This window comes from Egretta garzetta, unplaced genomic scaffold, assembly GCF_000687185.1.
Source record: "Egretta garzetta isolate BGI_Z169 unplaced genomic scaffold, ASM68718v1 scaffold465, whole genome shotgun sequence".
NCBI lineage: Eukaryota > Metazoa > Chordata > Aves > Pelecaniformes > Ardeidae > Egretta > Egretta garzetta.
This window is the reverse complement of record NW_009259680.1, coordinates 133252-150396: the sequence shown is the minus strand read 5'-3', so window position 1 is coordinate 150396 and position 17145 is coordinate 133252. Positions and strand designations below refer to the sequence as shown.

The following is a 17145-nucleotide window of genomic DNA, read 5'->3' as shown; positions in this document are numbered from 1 at the left end:
AAGTACTTTGCTTAAAATGCAGTTTAGTTCTACCCTCCTAGTAATAAGAATAATAAAAATGTATTAAATAAATTAGTCAAATCTAGCACTAACATGGATTTGTACAGGCAGCCCTCATAATGGTGATGGTAGTGTTGCGATATATGTGCCTGTCTTTCTCTTTGCACGCTGCAATTATCAGAAATACATGAAAACTTGCAGACTGGATGTGTTTGATACCCAAGAAGACAATGACTTTGTAGAAACTAAAACTGATGATGCTCCTGGCAAGGGTTCAGCTGGTAGCAGCCTTGCTTCTGATTTAGGGAAAATAAGAATGATGTGTGAAGATGTTGAAGAAATACTGCTTCTTACACTGAAAGTGGTGGTAGCCTTGTGTGGTGGCGTGTCACCTGAGCGTGGGAGAAAATAATCAAAGAAGCTTTTCAAGTGTTGCGCCAACATCAGGTCAGTGGTCAGAATATGGGAAGCAGTTTGGTAAGCGGTATAATCTACGTGGGAATATGTGTTTTAGCTCTCTTTTAGGCCACTGAGTAATATCTTTAACAGGCAGGTATGTAGTAGTAGATTCAGTGTATATGGAAAAAGAGTGATCATCTTGTTTTGGACTGATAAGTGCGTTTTAGAGAATTAATTTGGTACGTGTAGAAGATGCCTGTTGGGCTGTGAAAATAATCAATTTCTATTAGAAGTGTGCCCATCGCAAATCAAAGCTGTAAACTTTTGAAGCATATTTTCAAAAAATGCACTTTGACTTGGAAGAAGCCGTTCAAAGGGATCTGTCTCTCCTAATAACAAATGAGTAGACAAAATGACTTTAGCAGATACATTCCAGGCATTGTAATCTACTGATTGATTGTAGTTTTCTTAATACTATATGTGTTTTCCTATGTATTTGTGATTTGTCAAAACAATTCCTACTAACTTTTCTCTGCTGTTCACATCCGTGCAATTTCTTAAGCTCTTCTTTAGTATTTATAAGTTATTATTACCAACTACCTCAGAGTCATATATAAAGAAAATAATTAGTACTTAAAAAAACCCAAATCCTAAAAGTGAAGCTTAAGTCCCAACAGTTGATCAATTTTTTTATTGCCTCCAGCTCGCCCTTGCATCTGAAGTGTTTTGGCTTTAAAAAAAAAAGTCATGTTGAGTATCCGCGAAGGTGGTTACCTCTTGTTTATAATATGTCACTGGACTGGCATGAATTTCAGAGATCCTTTTGTAAGTATGGAAATTTGCTCCAGCTACACTAATAGCAGTATTGTGCATTATAACCTTTGGAACAGTATGTCTTGTTGGAATTGACCTTTCAGGCCATGGCTTGGGTATAGGCTGGAGTTGTACACAACTAACCAAAGTTTAGAATAGTGTCTAGAATTAGGCAGTAGAGCCATGGTAGAGCAGAAAGAAGGATGTTCAGGTCTGGAGGAGTTTGCCTATAAAGAGAAGTGCTTGCATTCTTTCCAAAGTAAGTGTAATAGTTGTTGTCCATATGAACAGAAAGCTTCCTAGCTGATCTTCACTCATTAAAGGCAAGGATCCAGATTGCTAGCAGTTTGCTGGAATATTTACAGCACAGACTGAAAGAAGGTAAAACACCGACAGCGGACATGTGTTAAAGTATCAAAATCACTTTGCAAGTTAGCATGAACAAAATACTTATTTTCTAATAATTTTTCTTAATCTCTGAGAAGTCCTCACTTCTAGCCTGCGAACAGTCTTGGGAGTTGATGGAGGAAAAGAATAGCTAATTAAATCATAAATAGAGTAACACAATTTTTACCCCCCTGCTGTTATTTCTTTTACCTCAGTGTGGTAATGCATTACCTCTCTTCGTGTGGGAGATGGGTGTATCAGATTCTTACAGTGCAGTAGTAAAGCTAGCATTTGCTTGTCATCTTCATGGTGTACAAAGTGCAGGTGACAGTACTTATGAAGAAGATTTTGCAAGTAGTAGTACGTTATCAAACAAACAGGAAGCACAAATTTGCAGATAACATGGTGCTCTTGGTGGTGACCCATGCACAGCTTTTTAAGCTGTGAGTATGAGGTATGAGTAACTGGTAGAATTGGTACTCGTGCGTCTGTGAAACGTTCTTTGCTAGGTGTGTTTCTGAATTGTGTAGATACATTTTTAAGTCTTGTTTTGCATATATTAAATTACCTTTTTTTTCCCCCAAAATACTTTCCTTTGGAGGACATAGAAATCAAATTTACATATTGCAATTTAAGACCTTTCTACCTGAAATACAATGTGCATGCAGCTGCTGCATTCATTTCCACATGCCTATTTAATACTTGGATAATATTTATAGCAACTAATTGTATTTTGTTTGCTCTAATTCAAGGCCTAGCTGTTGCTCTTTAGCATGTTTGTTGTACATACTGTGCACAGAAACCTGCAATGTATCTAAGAGCATCTAGCTCTCTTCAGCTGATGTTTGGTGTTGGCTTCAGCTGAAGTTAGATCATCCCAGAGTTCAGAATTCTGCCGAGTGCTAGGTCTCTTTTGTGTAAATGCTCTGGAAATACTTGATTTTTATTCAGAGTTAACTGATTCAGTGGTTTTAATTTTTCCAGTGTTGATTGTTACATACACAGCCGGACAACAGGATAGATGACAGATGTGCAAGTGTGCTTGTGTATTTTTTCCACCCCATTTCTGATGCAGACTGTAGTTCTGTAATAAGTGGGCCTTGGGATTTTTTTTTTTTTAAATACTAAAAATATAAGAAAACAAGGCAAGTCAGTCTCTTTGTAAACTGTTCTTTCTTTCATCCAAACTCACAAAATTACTTGAAGAAAACAGTCTGTTAGTTGTGCCCCAGTGTATATTCGAAATAAGATTTAAAGTGCTACCAAAAAGTACCGGCAAAGAATCTGGCTGACCCAATGCGAGGAAAATGCTTACTCTGCAAACTTGTAAATGCTTTGAGAAGTCTTAAGTAAGGCTAGCTCATTGCTTATTGTTTTCTTTGTGCATACATTCTTACAGGATTGCAATTTCAATCTGTTTATCAAAAAGGGTGATATTTAGCAAATCAGAAATTCGAGTGTTAAGCTTTCTGAAGACCAAGCTTGAGAAGCTTTATGTCAAGGAGTTAGTTGTGGGTATATGCAGATTAGAGAAGCAGACAGAGCTCAACAGCTGACATTCTTTTTCCATGAGTATTTGGAATTCACTACATACTATATAACATGGGGATTAATTGAGAATTGTACTGATAACACTTTAAAATCTGTTATTACACATGTATAAATAGACCTGTTGTTCACAAGGTCTGCATCTTCACATTTTAATATCTGTCCTGAATAAACAACCACATTCTATAAACCTTCCAGCTGTGTGTTTAACTCCTCAGGTATATGAAGCAAAGCCTCTCTTAAGGCACATGTCAGAGCTAGTAGAGAACAGTTAAGAGGATACGGTAGGGGAGAAGTTTTGCCTATGGGACATATGTATCACTGCCATTGCTATTTTTCTAGCGAAGCTGGTGTTTTGCTACTGCTGTGCTACACCGTATTGAAATTCCTGAAATCATCAGATGTGATTCTCTCATTGTTGGCAGCATGGAACCATTGAAACAGTCTTCAGAAGTTATCAGAGAGATTGTAAAGTAATCATTTGTGAATGAGTGCCTTCTTACCTGTAATGCTTATGAACTTTTGTTGTCTTACTATGGCAACTTAAAGTATCATTACTGTTTGACTGTCTTGTGAATTTGTGTATTTTGCTACTTTCTACACTATTATTAACATTTTTGTGTGTTTTAATTCAGTCTTGTGCACACGTCTACACTTACGGTACTAGAACTTTGTAGTTAAGTAAACACGAGTTTGACTAAAAGGTCCTTTTCCCATTTCAGGGAAAGATGGGGTTAAAAGCTGACTGTTCTAAACCTTTAAAATAAGTTTTCTGTTTTCTAGGTCATGTAGTATTTTATTTAAAAGAACTATGCCATCTAATTTAGGTGTAGTGTTTGCTTTGAATGCATTGTGTGTGTGTGAAAATTTGCCATGTATCTCTTAAGTTCTAAATGACAACTAAATTTACATTCTTATGATACATTTTGCAACATTGCCACTTCATGAAAGCAAACAGAAAATGCTCTGAACATATTTTTTTTTCTCATACGCAAATTGAATGGAATTAAAACTTGAACAAGCAGCCTTAAAAATAAAGGAATAAATAACACTTTGCAAATATTTATTTTCAGTAATTGGCAAATTGTCTTATAATAAATTTTTACATATGTGTGGGTTTTGCCTTCAATCTACATCTATTTAATAGATAAACATTGAAAAATATTGTATAATTGATTTTTAACAAACACATCACGTATCATTGTTATAGGGAAAAAGATCTCGCAGACGCTCTAGAAGAAGGAGGCTGTGATCTTGAAACTGTGAGAAACATCATTCAAGGAAGGCAGTTACCTGCTGATCTGAGGGCCAAAGTCTGGAAGGTAAATACAAGCCTAAATCAAGAAGCAGGAAATACTCAAGTTGTGTTTGATTTGAGGTAAATGATTTAATTACCAGGCATCTATACAGAAGAGATGTAGTACTGGAATTTTAATATGCATGTATGTTGATTCAGTTTTAGGATGTTCCTCTTCTTTGAGTTCAATAATTGGGTAACTACACGAGGATACTAAAATGTTTAGAGGGTTTTCTCTTTTTGTTTTCAGATTGCACTTAATGTTGTAGGAAAGGGGGACAGCCTAGCATCCTGGGATGGCTCTTTAGACCTACCAGAACAGAGTGTAATTCATAAGGATTGCCAAGAGCTAATTGGTAAGTTCAGTTACATTTAGATCACCTATGTGAAAACTTCTGTACTCTCAGTTGTCTTAGGGCTTTGTTATTTGAATTAAATAACCTGATCGATGTTTACTTTTTGGAGGAAGCTTTGAGGAGAAAGATGAGAGGGCAGAGAAAATCAGAAAGAACTTGTAAGAAAACAGTAGTATCTTATCTGTACTCTGACTCTGAGGTGGGTGACATCATGGAAGTTTAAAGTATTAGCTCGGAAGTGGTAGTTTGCATGGTCAGAGCCAAATGGGAAGAAAGCTCCCGGAATTGAAAAAAATCTCATTTTTTTATGAAGTTTTTAATTGTCTAATAACTGGTACTTAATCTGAAAAGCTGGTGTAACACCAAAATGCGTATAACCTCTAATGGAAGAAATACATTAAACATTTTGGACTTTAAAGACTATTTTTTTGAAAGGTGTTTTTTTAATAGTGTTTTTAGCAAAAATGAAAGGTGGTGTTTGTGCAAACAAGGTGCTGCCAGGACATTGGAAATACTATTCTAGTATGTCTGTAAGGAGCTGCCACAAGATCTGGTTGGCAAGTCATCACAAAAATGGCCAAATCCCTGACACCATGCAACAACGTCAGTATCAAAAATCAGATGATGGAGTCAATATGCTGACTCATAAATTGGGATGATACTTCTTATGGCATCTTCTGTTTTATTACCTGTCACACTTTAATTTATTCTTGCACAGCTGAAAGTTAAGGCAGAGAATGGAGTTATTGCATGCATACATACATACCTACTACTTTTAAAATGCAGTTCTACATTTTCTAGTTCTAGAATCTAGTAGGGCTTATTTTCCTTCTCTCTGTCCTGTAAAAGAAAGGGGGGGAAAATTCCCCTGTGTTACTTAATCGCAGTGTCTTTTCTAGAAGATGGCAAAACATCCCAATTAGTATTCATAACATTCAAAATCAAGCACTTTAGTGTCTGTTAGTTCTCCTTTTTGTCTTCATTACAAAATATTTGTAATATGTAACAATATTAAAATGATTAAAGTAATAAGTACAAAGTTAGTTCAGAATGAAGGCTATATAGAGATTTCAGTTTTGGATTGGATTAAATCTTTCTGCTTCTATGTTTTAGCAAAGCAAGTAGTCTCCAAATTTAAAGTAAAGCTTCAGATGGCATTTGAGTTGTATACTATTTTATTTTCCTGAGAGGTAGAGGAAAGGAAGTGCCAAATATTGACTGGCTTTGATGGGAAAGTATTAAAGACTTCAGTAATAAAAACTTTCATTAGCAGTATTGAGACTCATGAGCTTCTTGTAATTGAGGGGGGAAAACCTTCACTAGAAATTTAATGCCACTGCATTAATGTGCATAGGCATGTCTTCCCCCTATCAGAGACATGACATGATTGTTCCTTTTTTGACTCTAAGTCAGTTTAGCTATAGTAAAATTGACATAATCTAAGTGGATTAAAACACATTTATTTCTGAAATCATATAATTCGTAAGTGTATTTAATATTAGAGGTGTTTAATATTAAATTGAAAATTGTATGAACTTACACAGAAGTCTGGCTTCACTACAACCAGTATAATAAATACTGTATATTTAACTGTAAGTAAGCTAGGTAGTTATTTCATCACATGGAGGAAGGCATCATTTGGGGTATAGTGTTGACATATTTCAGCATGTCTTAGATTCATTACCTCAAGTGGGGTGGATGCCAGTACTACTTCTGAAGTGTTGTCAGCCTTTTAAGTAAGAGTCTGTGCAGAAAGATGCTTTGGAACTAATGAAAACCTAACTTTGTGTACACATCAAACTCAGTAATGACAGTATTTAAGAAGTGTTTAGCTTGCTACCTTAATTGCAGAACTGGTTTTGTACCAAATTTTTGTGCCAATTTTCATCCAAATGCAACAGTATGTATTATGGATTCAGAATTAGTCTGTCGTGAAATAGGGGTCATCTTTACTTTTCAGTACCTTACACCATTCGTAAGAATTTGAAACAATGTACTACGTTTATATGAAAGATTATATATGTTCATGGTTAGTGTATCTTCTGATTAGCAACAGTACCAAATTGAATTTAAAAGCCAGGTATAGTTGTAAGTAATAAAGTAAATTTCTCTTTTCATAGTTACCCTAACAAACCCAAATTTAAACTATTGTTAGGAAAATTACTTTGAAGTAGAGATTAAAAATGTCATTTATATGATAATACTAAAATTCAAGTCTGTAAGCCTAGCTGATTTCAAACTATGATTTTCATAAATTTGCACGCCAGTGGGCTTTTGAGGAATTGGAGGTATGCGTTATGGGCTGATTTGTGTTGAAATTCAAATTAATTTGTTGTAGAGTTGAGCATAAGTTATGTGCTAAGCACATCAACTAGAAATGGAAGAGAGGCACTCTGTGCATTAAAAGAATCCACCTCTTTGTTTTATACAGATACGGGAAAACCTAAACTTCTTTAATCCAGTTGTTGTGATATTTTAAATGCCTTATCTTACTGGGCTTATAAAATCACTTGTGTTTTGATGCCTTTTGGGATGCCTTTATGTAAGCATTTAGTCCAAGCTGCTAGGTTTTTGTCTGTTTGCTTTTTTTTTTCCCCCAAGCAGTTCTTATTGGTGCAATTGTGCTATGAAATAACCTAATTAAATTTCTTTGAAAGGCCATTAATACAGTTTATATTGCTGTGTCTATTTCAGACCAGTTGTCAGTGCCAGAAGAGGAAAAGTCAGTATTACTTCTGGATATTGAGTCTGTTATTACTTTTTATTGTAAATCACGCAATGTTAAATACAGTTCTTGCCTTGGCTGGATACACTTACTCAAACCTCTGGTGCACCTTCGTTTGCCACGCAGTGATTTGTACAACTCCTTTTATGCTATCATGAATAAATTCATTCCAAGGTAAAACTCTGTTTCTTTTGCCTATAAAAGTAATTTCTGAAAGGATGTGCATGTTGGTTTCAGCTAGAATAGCACTGTTTTTAGCAAAGTTGTCAGATTCCTTCATATGATAATGGATTGAAACATCTTTCAGTACATGTTGGTTTGAAGTCTAGGAAGTGATTGAGTTTGTTTAAGGTGTAAAGAGTTAGCACATGACTGATGTAGACTTGATGTCTTTTTTAAAGAACAACTATTCTTTCATGAAATGTCAAAAATAGCTGTTTAGGAACTATGTAATTCATACATTTTATGTGAAAGCATTGTTTTCTTTCTTTTCCTAGTGTTTTTTATATCTAAAATGCTTCTACACTATCACTTCAAGGTACTTCATAAGCGCTAAGTCTCAAAATCTATTTAGAAGTAGTTGATATTTTATTCAGTTGGGACTGAAATATTTTTTTTTTTATATAGAAATATATTAAATTGGATCTTTTCATGCTGCTACATAGGTGTTCTTAGTAAAATAATTTTTATATATGTTGGAGTAACACCGTGACACTCCAGCAAGGCTACAGGGTCTTCTAGTTAAAACTTTATGAAATAATATATGGATAGTCTGTAATTAAAGACCTAAGTCTGATTCCCTAGGGAGGAGATTCTGGCCCAGCTACTGGGTGTGTGCCCATAATATGAAAAATGCATGTTTGGTGTTGTGGCAGGAAGCATTTATAGGTCCTGTCACTTGACTCAGCTTGTGTCCATTTCTGATTGTGAACTGTTTGGGGATAAAGGCATTATGGTCACATAACTCATGTATTTTCAGCCACAGAAAGCTGTCGAGCGTCTTGTATTTGAGTTTCTCTCTAAGAACCTAGGTGGTGCTACAACAAGGTGTAGACTGTTTTCTTTTTTCTTTTCTTTTTTTTTTTTTCCCCCCCAATGGGAGAATGAAAGGCATAGAAAGACAATTTACAGTAGACTTGCAAATCTCCACTTAGGTCAGTTTGCTCTCGATTTGACATTTGACTGCTGGACCATCATTGCTATGTGATAAAAGTTTCATTTTTAACTTTTTTCTTTTTTTGTTTTTTAAATGATACACTTTTTATTCACATTTTCACATGTTTTGTGACTATCATGAAATATTTATTGGGAATTTATTCAAACAAAATATTGGCAACAGGTGAGGGAAATGTACAGCATAATCTGTTGTACCATATTATATGTTGGACTTTTATTGAAAGAGCATCTCTAGCAAGCCAAAGGAAGTATGAGGGAAAAAAACCCAAAACATAATAGGCTATTTTAGATGTGAGAGGTTTTGCTATTTTTTCCTTCAAAATGCTGTTACTCTCAAGGCTTTTGGTATAAAGTATCCTGTGGATCCCTCTCTTTCTTTCCCTCCTGGCTTTCCTCTAGAATGGTGAGTTTTCTGAACTATACGAAATTAACAAACAGTTAATTTGGAAGTCCTAGGTCATTAGTATTCTTTGTTTTGGCCATAAGTAGAAGAAAACACCATTTCAGATATGCAGTTGAATAGACAATTATTTGTGTGAGAACTTATAAGGTCATAAACTAAGTAAAAAGCTCGAAGTGGATAATGGAAGTGTGTCTCCTCCCAGGGACCATGTAAGAAAAGTGCGTTACATCTGCTTACATTACATCGATGTTACCTCTAACAGAGGGTAGAAAATAGCTACCTTTTTTTTGGTTAAAAAAAAAAAATTATTTTCATAAGGGTTGATTACTACAACAGGTACCAGAAGTAAAAAATTACTGAGCAAAACAGTTAAGAAAAATGTCTGAACAAGGTTGTTCACTGTCAGTAGAAATGTGGAAGGATTCTTTTTAAAGCTATTTTGGGGTATATTCTTAATGTTAGAAGGTGGTAAAAAATGACTGACTGGAATAACTGATGCTATTAACCATTCAAACAAAGTAATTTGCAAGTCTAGATTCTTATGCTAAATTCATTAATAGAATATTTTTCTTCTTTTCACACTTCTTGCCCTGTTAACTTAATGGGAAGTCAGTGTTCTTGTCATAATTCCAAAAAAGAAACCCCGTGTTTAATTGACTGTAAATGTTTCTATTTCACCACCATAGACATACCCTGGATTAAGAAAGTTAGGCTGACAATTGTGTTTGGAGATCTGTTTGTCAAGTTTCACATAAATCTACTTAAGTTTTTAAACACTTGAGATTTGTTCCTAATGTCTTTAAATATCTGTTTCTTCATTTTAAGTACTCCTTTACTTCCTGCTTGAAGAATTGACATTTAATTGTTACTCGTGTATGAAATACCCATCTCTTAAATTTCCTTTGGCTGTCATATTAGCATGATTTATATTTTTTAATTCTATTTTTAGTTAACAATATTGATACCATGCTAGCCTTGGTTTGATATTTAAATCTGTTTTAAATACTTCTGTATTATATACTTTATGAAGTATTGATGGTATTTCATTCTTTCTCCGCCCTTATTAATTAGTGGGGTTTTCAGTGTTTGTGGGGTTTTTATTGTTTTGGTGGGGTTGTTTTTTGGTTTGTTTTGGTTTTTTTAACTTTTGAGGTACATTGACTTCATGATCAGTCCCTGTGAATTAAAGGATATATAGGAAATTACATAATTACAACTAATACAGAATTGCTACTGTAAGTCTGACAACTGGAATATTACCAGCAGGTTTATGATTATTTTCACTGCTACTTTGTAGGGATTGTTTTATGAAGGGAAGACCATTTCATCTATTTAGGCTGCTGCTTCAGTACCACGAGCCTGAACTCTGCTCCTTTCTTGATACTAAGAAGATGACTCCAGACTCATATGCACTCAACTGGGTAATAAAGTGAAAGTAGGGAAACATAATGAAAAATAAATTTATGTTAAAATTTAAGTACATGTTGCCAGTTTATGGAATAGTAGTACAAGAGATTAGAACTGCATATATTGAAATAAATGGCATGCTTTAATGTAGTGTAGGTTTTTTGTCTAAGGTTGTTTAACATAAGGTATGAGATCTTGTTAATGTCACGTTTTTATTGTACTGGATGTTAATTGAGCCACTGGTGTTAGGAAATACTTGGAATCAGTAAGAGCTAGAGCAAATGACAGACTAAAAAAGTAAGAAGCTGTGATGTTAGTTTTTTATAGTGGGCAGCTATATGGTTGTAGATATGGATAAACATCAGCATAATGGTCCTTTTTAAAGTCACATTACTGATCGTTTTGAAAACCTCCGTGCTAACAGATATATTTGACTGCCTCATATGGGGCTATGCCTTTTAGAATTTAGGCACATATGTTTTACAGCTCGTCAAATGTTGGTCACTTCCTCCTCACTTTAACTTCAAAACTGCCTCAAGTTGGGGATATTTATAAAGATGCTTACCTCAGTCATTTTTTGTAAAGTTTGTATAGCAGGACTACAACATAAAGCAGCAAAATTCTCATGTTTCAGTGCTACTTAGTATATGCAATACAAAATTATGGTGCAGTGCTTGCAGAGGCAAAGTCTGTAAATTAATGAAGAAGACTTTATGACCCATGAACTCTTCTAACCTCTTCTTCCATACCCATTGGCTTTGTAAAATTTTTTGTAACTCCATTACTTTCAGTTAAAGAAAGAAGACTGAAATTAATTAGTAAATTGCGATGTCTGCATTTGTTTGGTTTTGGTTTTTTTTTTAAAGAAGATTTTTTTAGGCTGTTACCAATTTTAATAGTCAAATGTGTCCAGGAATAATTTTAGTATTCTCAAAATCTGCCTTTTGCCAGTTGTCAACCTTCAAAAGAGGAATCGGGTCTTTTTTTACTACTGAGCCTCCCTTTTTTTTAGATATAATTTTCCTTAGTAAATATAAATGTTTTTGAAGTTGTTTATTAAAAGTTTAGTGATTTATTAGGAAAAAAAATCTTCCCTTTGAAAGGAGGTAGGGAAATGAGCTGGTGTAGCTGCTAGTCCTCAGTGTCATGCTTTCTGGTGTAGAATCTTAGAAAAAAATCTTAAGCCTCATTTTATATTACAAGATTACATTAAAATTCCCTGTTTCATCTGTCAAAAAACTTAGTCTATATAGAGGTATTTCTAATGTGTAGAAATACATAAGTAACACTCAGAGTCCTGTCACTGTCTCCTTCAGGGACATTTCGTCTTCAGTTGCATTTCACTCAGAATTGGATAGATCTTAACTTTTATTATAGAAGTGTACTAGGAAGTGCTGAGATGTTCCACGATAATGTTTATAAACAGATACTGAGCTTTTGAAAGCTGTAGCTCTGTTGATACAGAATTTGTATGCATCAGCAAGTTCGGTCAGACTCCAGTGAAGCCAGCTGGTATGCATTTGAGTTGGGTGTGATTGCAAATATTTTCTGGCATGTATGAAAAGAAAGTTTCTACCTTTTCTTTTATCCACTTTGAACTTTGCATATCAGAGGGGATATATTTTTAAATGGGAACAGGCAAAGAGTTTGTTAAAATGTAATGAAAATTTTCTGTGCTTGCAAACATTTAATTACTTAGCCATAAAGCACCATAATGTAAAGTAAGTGATGTCAAACTGACATGCAACCATGTTCAATTAGCTTTGTTCTACTGTGAAAAATAAAAATAATGTTGTTTACAGAATCCTTTCAAAGTCCTCTTTGTTAAGCTGGTTGAGTAAATATATTCTCTTCTTATTGTCTTGTTGGTATAATTGGTATTTAGCAGTGGCTATGAGCTAAACAGTATTCCAGCCTGATTGTGTTATCTCTGTCTGAATTTGCAAGACTGACAATGTGCAGCTGATTTTGCCTTCACAGTAGGCATATTTATTCACAGATAATGTGTAGCAGTACTACACTGTTTCCATAAAAAGTTTTTGAGGGTAGAACCATCCTTCAATACATGGTGCAAATGTATATTTTAACATAATTTTGTTGGTTTTATTTTCTTTTCGCTATTTTATTTTCCTTTAGGTATCTATCTGTTTAAAATGTTGTCCTGATAAGATTGTTCCTGGCTATTGCTTTTTCTCATGCTATTTTTCATATTTTTAGCTTGGAAGCCTCTTCTCGTATTACTGTTCAGATGAAGTCACTCAGGCAATATGGGATGGATATCTACAACAAGCAGATCCATTCTTTATTTATTTCTTAATGTTAATCATCCTTGTCAATGCAAAGTAAGTGTATAGTTAATTCTCTAGGACATTCCTTGCTGACAGTTTTAATCCACTTTTGTTTCATTTTGGTTTTACTGACTTAATGTATGTCTGTGACTTTACTGTTTTCAGAGACGTTATCTTAGCACAAGAATCAGATAAAGAAGAAATGATAAGTAAGTATTTCTGTTACACAGCTGCTAGTGAAATATTTACCATGTAGTATAATCCCCATTGATTATTATTTTTAATTACTAAATAACTGAATTATTTATTTCCCTGTGATTTTCTCAATGAATCCTCTCACCCACTAATTCCTTTCTTACTCTTCTTTTGCTGCATCACATTTGCCGTCCTTAACATTCTTTTCTTGTGTTTCCTTTTAGCACTCCCACACCTAGTTTTATACTTCGGTTTAGAGTACTTGAAACAATCACCATGTTTCTAAGCCCAAAGTAGTAGCTTTAAGAATAATACTTCTTTAAATCTACTGCACTTGTTGCATTTTCTAGATTGTCTTTGTATGTTCTTGATATGAGCCTAATTCATTGTTCTTGTGTTACCCGCTTGTGTTTTTTATAGTAATTACACTAAACTTCTTGTGAGCCTATTTCACCTGCCTTTGTATTTGTTTTTCACTTAATAATCTCCTGGTAGTTAAAAATGAGGGTGCTTGGAATTTTATGTCTTTGCCATATACTGCAGAACACCCTTGTACCATCCTGGACATATAATAGTACTGCTGATTAAGTACTCTGCTTTAGAGGATTCTCTTGTTCAGCCCGTTTTAGAAAAGGCAGCTGACTTAGTATTAAAACTGAAAGCTAAAACTATAGAGAGGTAAGAGTGTGGTAAAAAATAATTTGCAGACTAGATTTGAACTTCCAGCAAGTAGCATAGGTTTCTTATGGATAAGGAGTATTTCCTCTATCTTCTTCCACCTGGAGAGTGAATCAACATTCATGTTTAATCAGTAAACTCAGTTGTGTTATGTCTTATAAAATAAGTTATTTTATGATGTGAAAAGATGTATGGTGCTTCTTTTCTACGTCTGAAATAATGGTGCATTTATGTTGTTTGTATATCTCAGAATTCTTAGAAACTTCACCAGCCAATCTCGATTTAGAGGACATAGAAGATCTCTTCTCTTTGGCACAATATTACTGTAGCAAAACTCCAGCTTCTTTCAGGAAGGTAATAACAAAGTCATTTTGAAATTCTCTTCTTTTTGGTGACTGTTTAAGCTCCTGCTGTCAGTAACTTTGAATATTTCATTGTGATGTATTTTTAAACAATTTTATTGTGTTGTTAGTCTAGTGATATTTACTGATAGGATCGTTGGAAGCTAAGGTTAAGTGAAACATGTTAGAGAGAAGGTTCACTGCCATATTCTCACTTCACGACCGATGACCTTGTTTTGCAAACCAGGTTCTTGTAGGAACTGATGAAGCAAAAATGCCACGCTGACACAATTGTGTTGTAGTAGGCTGCACAGCAGTCCTAGCTGTACTTGCAGCAGCAAAAGGGAAAAAGTCAGTTACTAGAGATAAAAGCTGTCATCACCTGCACTGTCCTTGCAGTTCTTGCTTACTTAAGATATCTGCCTTCAGTGAATTCATGAATTAAAAGTGATTGATAGTCATCGCCTTTGGCTTATATGTGCTTTCTCTGATGTGTGTCGACAGGTATGTGAGATTTTGGGGGGAAAAAAACCCAATCAAAAAACCAAAAACCAGAGGTATTTCATCATGTTGGCATGGTCAGAGTGGTGATCAAGCATGTTTGTAATGGAAGTTCAGGCCTTGCTGTGATTTTCAGAAAGAATTTTAGTTGATGAAAAACTTAATGACCATGTGGACAAGATACGCATTTATCAGGCTTAATGTTTGTGGCGTGGTGGATATAGTTTTACTTTAAGCCTTCACATCTAAAAACAATGGCTTCAATTAACTTTTTTTTTTTTCTCTCTCTTGCCTTATTAGGACAACCACAGTCTTTTTGGCAGCAGCTTGCTGGGCCTCAAAGATGATGACACAGACTTGAGCCAGGCTCTCTGTCTAGCAGTTTCTGTGTCTGAGATTCTTCAAGCAAACCAGCAACAAGGAGTCAGTATACTGAATTACTCTTCTGCCCCCCCTCCCTCTCCCCCCCCCAAATTAATAGAAAAGGAAAAGAATCACTGTTTTGTGTATCACAAATATTTTTAAGTGCTGACAACACAGATGAATATTTGCTATTTCAGGAGAAAGTATTCTTGTCTTGAAGTTGTCTCCCTTGTAAATGATCTGCTGACTGCAATGCATTTGTGCTGTAGCAACTAGATCTACAGCACAGGGGGAACTTAATACAGCTGATTTGAATCTGTGGAGTAGGAACTTAAAGTAGTATTTCACTAATTTGAACTCCTTTCCAAATGTAGCTATTGTAGAGGAAAATTTAAAACCCACTACTCAGTACCTTTGAGAAGAATGCCATTATGAAATATCTGCCTTATGTCAATGGAAGGTTTAAAGAAACAAACAAAAAAACTGATTCAGGCTAGTACAGTTAATTGCAGGCATACCTAGATGCAGAGACTTCACCTAGAGTATTTGAGACCAGTACGTGATTACCCATGTATCTAGATTACAGTGTTTCTTATTGACTACTGGCTTTTTGTAGCAGTTTCCAGGCCCCAGTTTCATCATGCATACTCCCCCCCCCCTCCTTATGTGCTGTGCTGAGTAGTAATGGACTGTTAGATTGGGACTTCAAAGTTGTCGCTTCTGATGCTTGTTGATGTGTGCCCTCATACCCACTATATTTCTTCTCAACAGAGGTGAAGTAATTACACTGTATATTGCACTTGGGTGATCCTTTCCAATGTGGAAGCTGATGTATTAATGGGAAATCACTGTTAGAATACTGTTAGTGGTCTGGTAACTGTAGAAGTTCAGATTAATCAAATGAAATAAGATTTTCTGATGGCTGTTAGCCCCTTTGAGGGCTTCCTGTAGTATTGGAATTTATATTAAAATATAATTTAATTATGTACTTTCTTATTAATAATTACAAGATTTAAAAATTTTGTAACAGGCAAAATCTTTCTCTTTCAGGAAGGAGTAAGGTTCTTTGTAGTGGATTGTCGTCCTGCAGAGCAATATAATGCTGGGCACCTATCAACAGCATTTCATTTGGATTCTGATTTGGTTTGTATGCTTTTTGTTTCTTTATTGATTTTTTGAATCCTAAGTTAAATAGAAGGAGATAGAAATGTCTGTCTTGAAAAATAAATTATCCTTAGTATAGCCTCTAGTCTGTGGACTGCAGTGTCTAGCTCTGTGATGAGGTTTTAAAAGTCAGCTTCTCTAAAGGACATTGGTGCAACCATCATTTTACTGAGAAGTTTAGTCCTTAATGACATTAGAATTTGGGATTTCAGACTTCCTGTTCTTTGCTTAGAACTGGAAACCCATACAGGCTAAAGACTAGACACTGCTTGAAGGAGAAATCTCTTTTTAGCATTGTAATTTCCAATGAAAGGTTTCACTAATTTCAACAAGTAGCATTTTCCCCCTCCCCCCAAGCCAGTCTTACTACAGCCTGCTTGTAAGGAGCATATGTCTTGAAAAGGATTTGGTTGCTCCTTTAAAATTTTTGCAATACAATATGAGAGGGGAAGTGCATTAATTTTGGGACTGAGATGTACTATGGACTAATTACTTCATTAAAGATTTTGCTGTAGTTTCCATTTGATTATGAATTCCTAACTGAACATTCAATCATATTTTTCTCTGTCCTTTTTTCCCCAAATCACTTGTGCTTCAGCTGGCTTACAGTGTATTCTCCACTTCTAGATTAACCCTCTACTGTTTCTCTTCATCAGTCTATGGAAGTTGCATGGAATGATTTCTATGTATATACTGCATAAAGTGCTTTTTTACCTTTCTTAGTGAAGAAGCTCAGTCCTGCATCTATAATCTTTACCTCTCTAATTAAAATTATGTATTATTCAGTAGTATTTGCACAAGTATATAGGAGAGAAAAGGAGGCTGAGGAGAGACCTTATCAGTCTCTACAACTACCTGAAAGGAGGTTGTAGTGAGGTGGGGGTCAGTCTCTTTTTTTCTAGGTAACAAGTGCTAGGACAAGAGAAAACAGCCTCAGGTTGCATCAGGGGAGGTTTAGGATCCTTCGTGAACCACGCTGGATGAATGTCAGCAGGTTAATCTTTGTTCTTAGAAGTTTAATGCCAGGAAAACTGTAGGGAATAATCTTTGAGACAAAAAGCCATTAATGGAACTTCAGTGCATTTTATACGCTTCTATGTGCAA

General features: G+C 35.0%; 1 protein-coding gene across 2 annotated transcripts in view; it reads left to right on the top strand.

The window, feature by feature from the left end:
- Nucleotides 1-17145, top strand: part of TBC1D23 (TBC1 domain family member 23) — a 30135-nt gene continuing 12990 nt past the window's right edge. The window contains exons 1-12 of one of the 2 annotated variants that reach the window (XM_035894023.1): nucleotides 1-447; nucleotides 1103-1224; nucleotides 3490-3620; nucleotides 4358-4469; nucleotides 4695-4800; nucleotides 7495-7699; nucleotides 10402-10525; nucleotides 12729-12853; nucleotides 12965-13008; nucleotides 13923-14026; nucleotides 14815-14937; nucleotides 15928-16020. In XM_035894023.1, the coding sequence (XP_035749916.1) occupies nucleotides 1147-1224; nucleotides 3490-3620; nucleotides 4358-4469; nucleotides 4695-4800; nucleotides 7495-7699; nucleotides 10402-10525; nucleotides 12729-12853; nucleotides 12965-13008; nucleotides 13923-14026; nucleotides 14815-14937; nucleotides 15928-16020 (1245 nt within the window). In that variant the 5' untranslated portion in view covers nucleotides 1-447; nucleotides 1103-1146. The remainder of the gene's footprint in view (nucleotides 448-1102; nucleotides 1225-3489; nucleotides 3621-4357; nucleotides 4470-4694; nucleotides 4801-7494; nucleotides 7700-10401; nucleotides 10526-12728; nucleotides 12854-12964; nucleotides 13009-13922; nucleotides 14027-14814; nucleotides 14938-15927; nucleotides 16021-17145) is intronic. The other variant, XM_009638540.2, reaches the window with a different exon arrangement.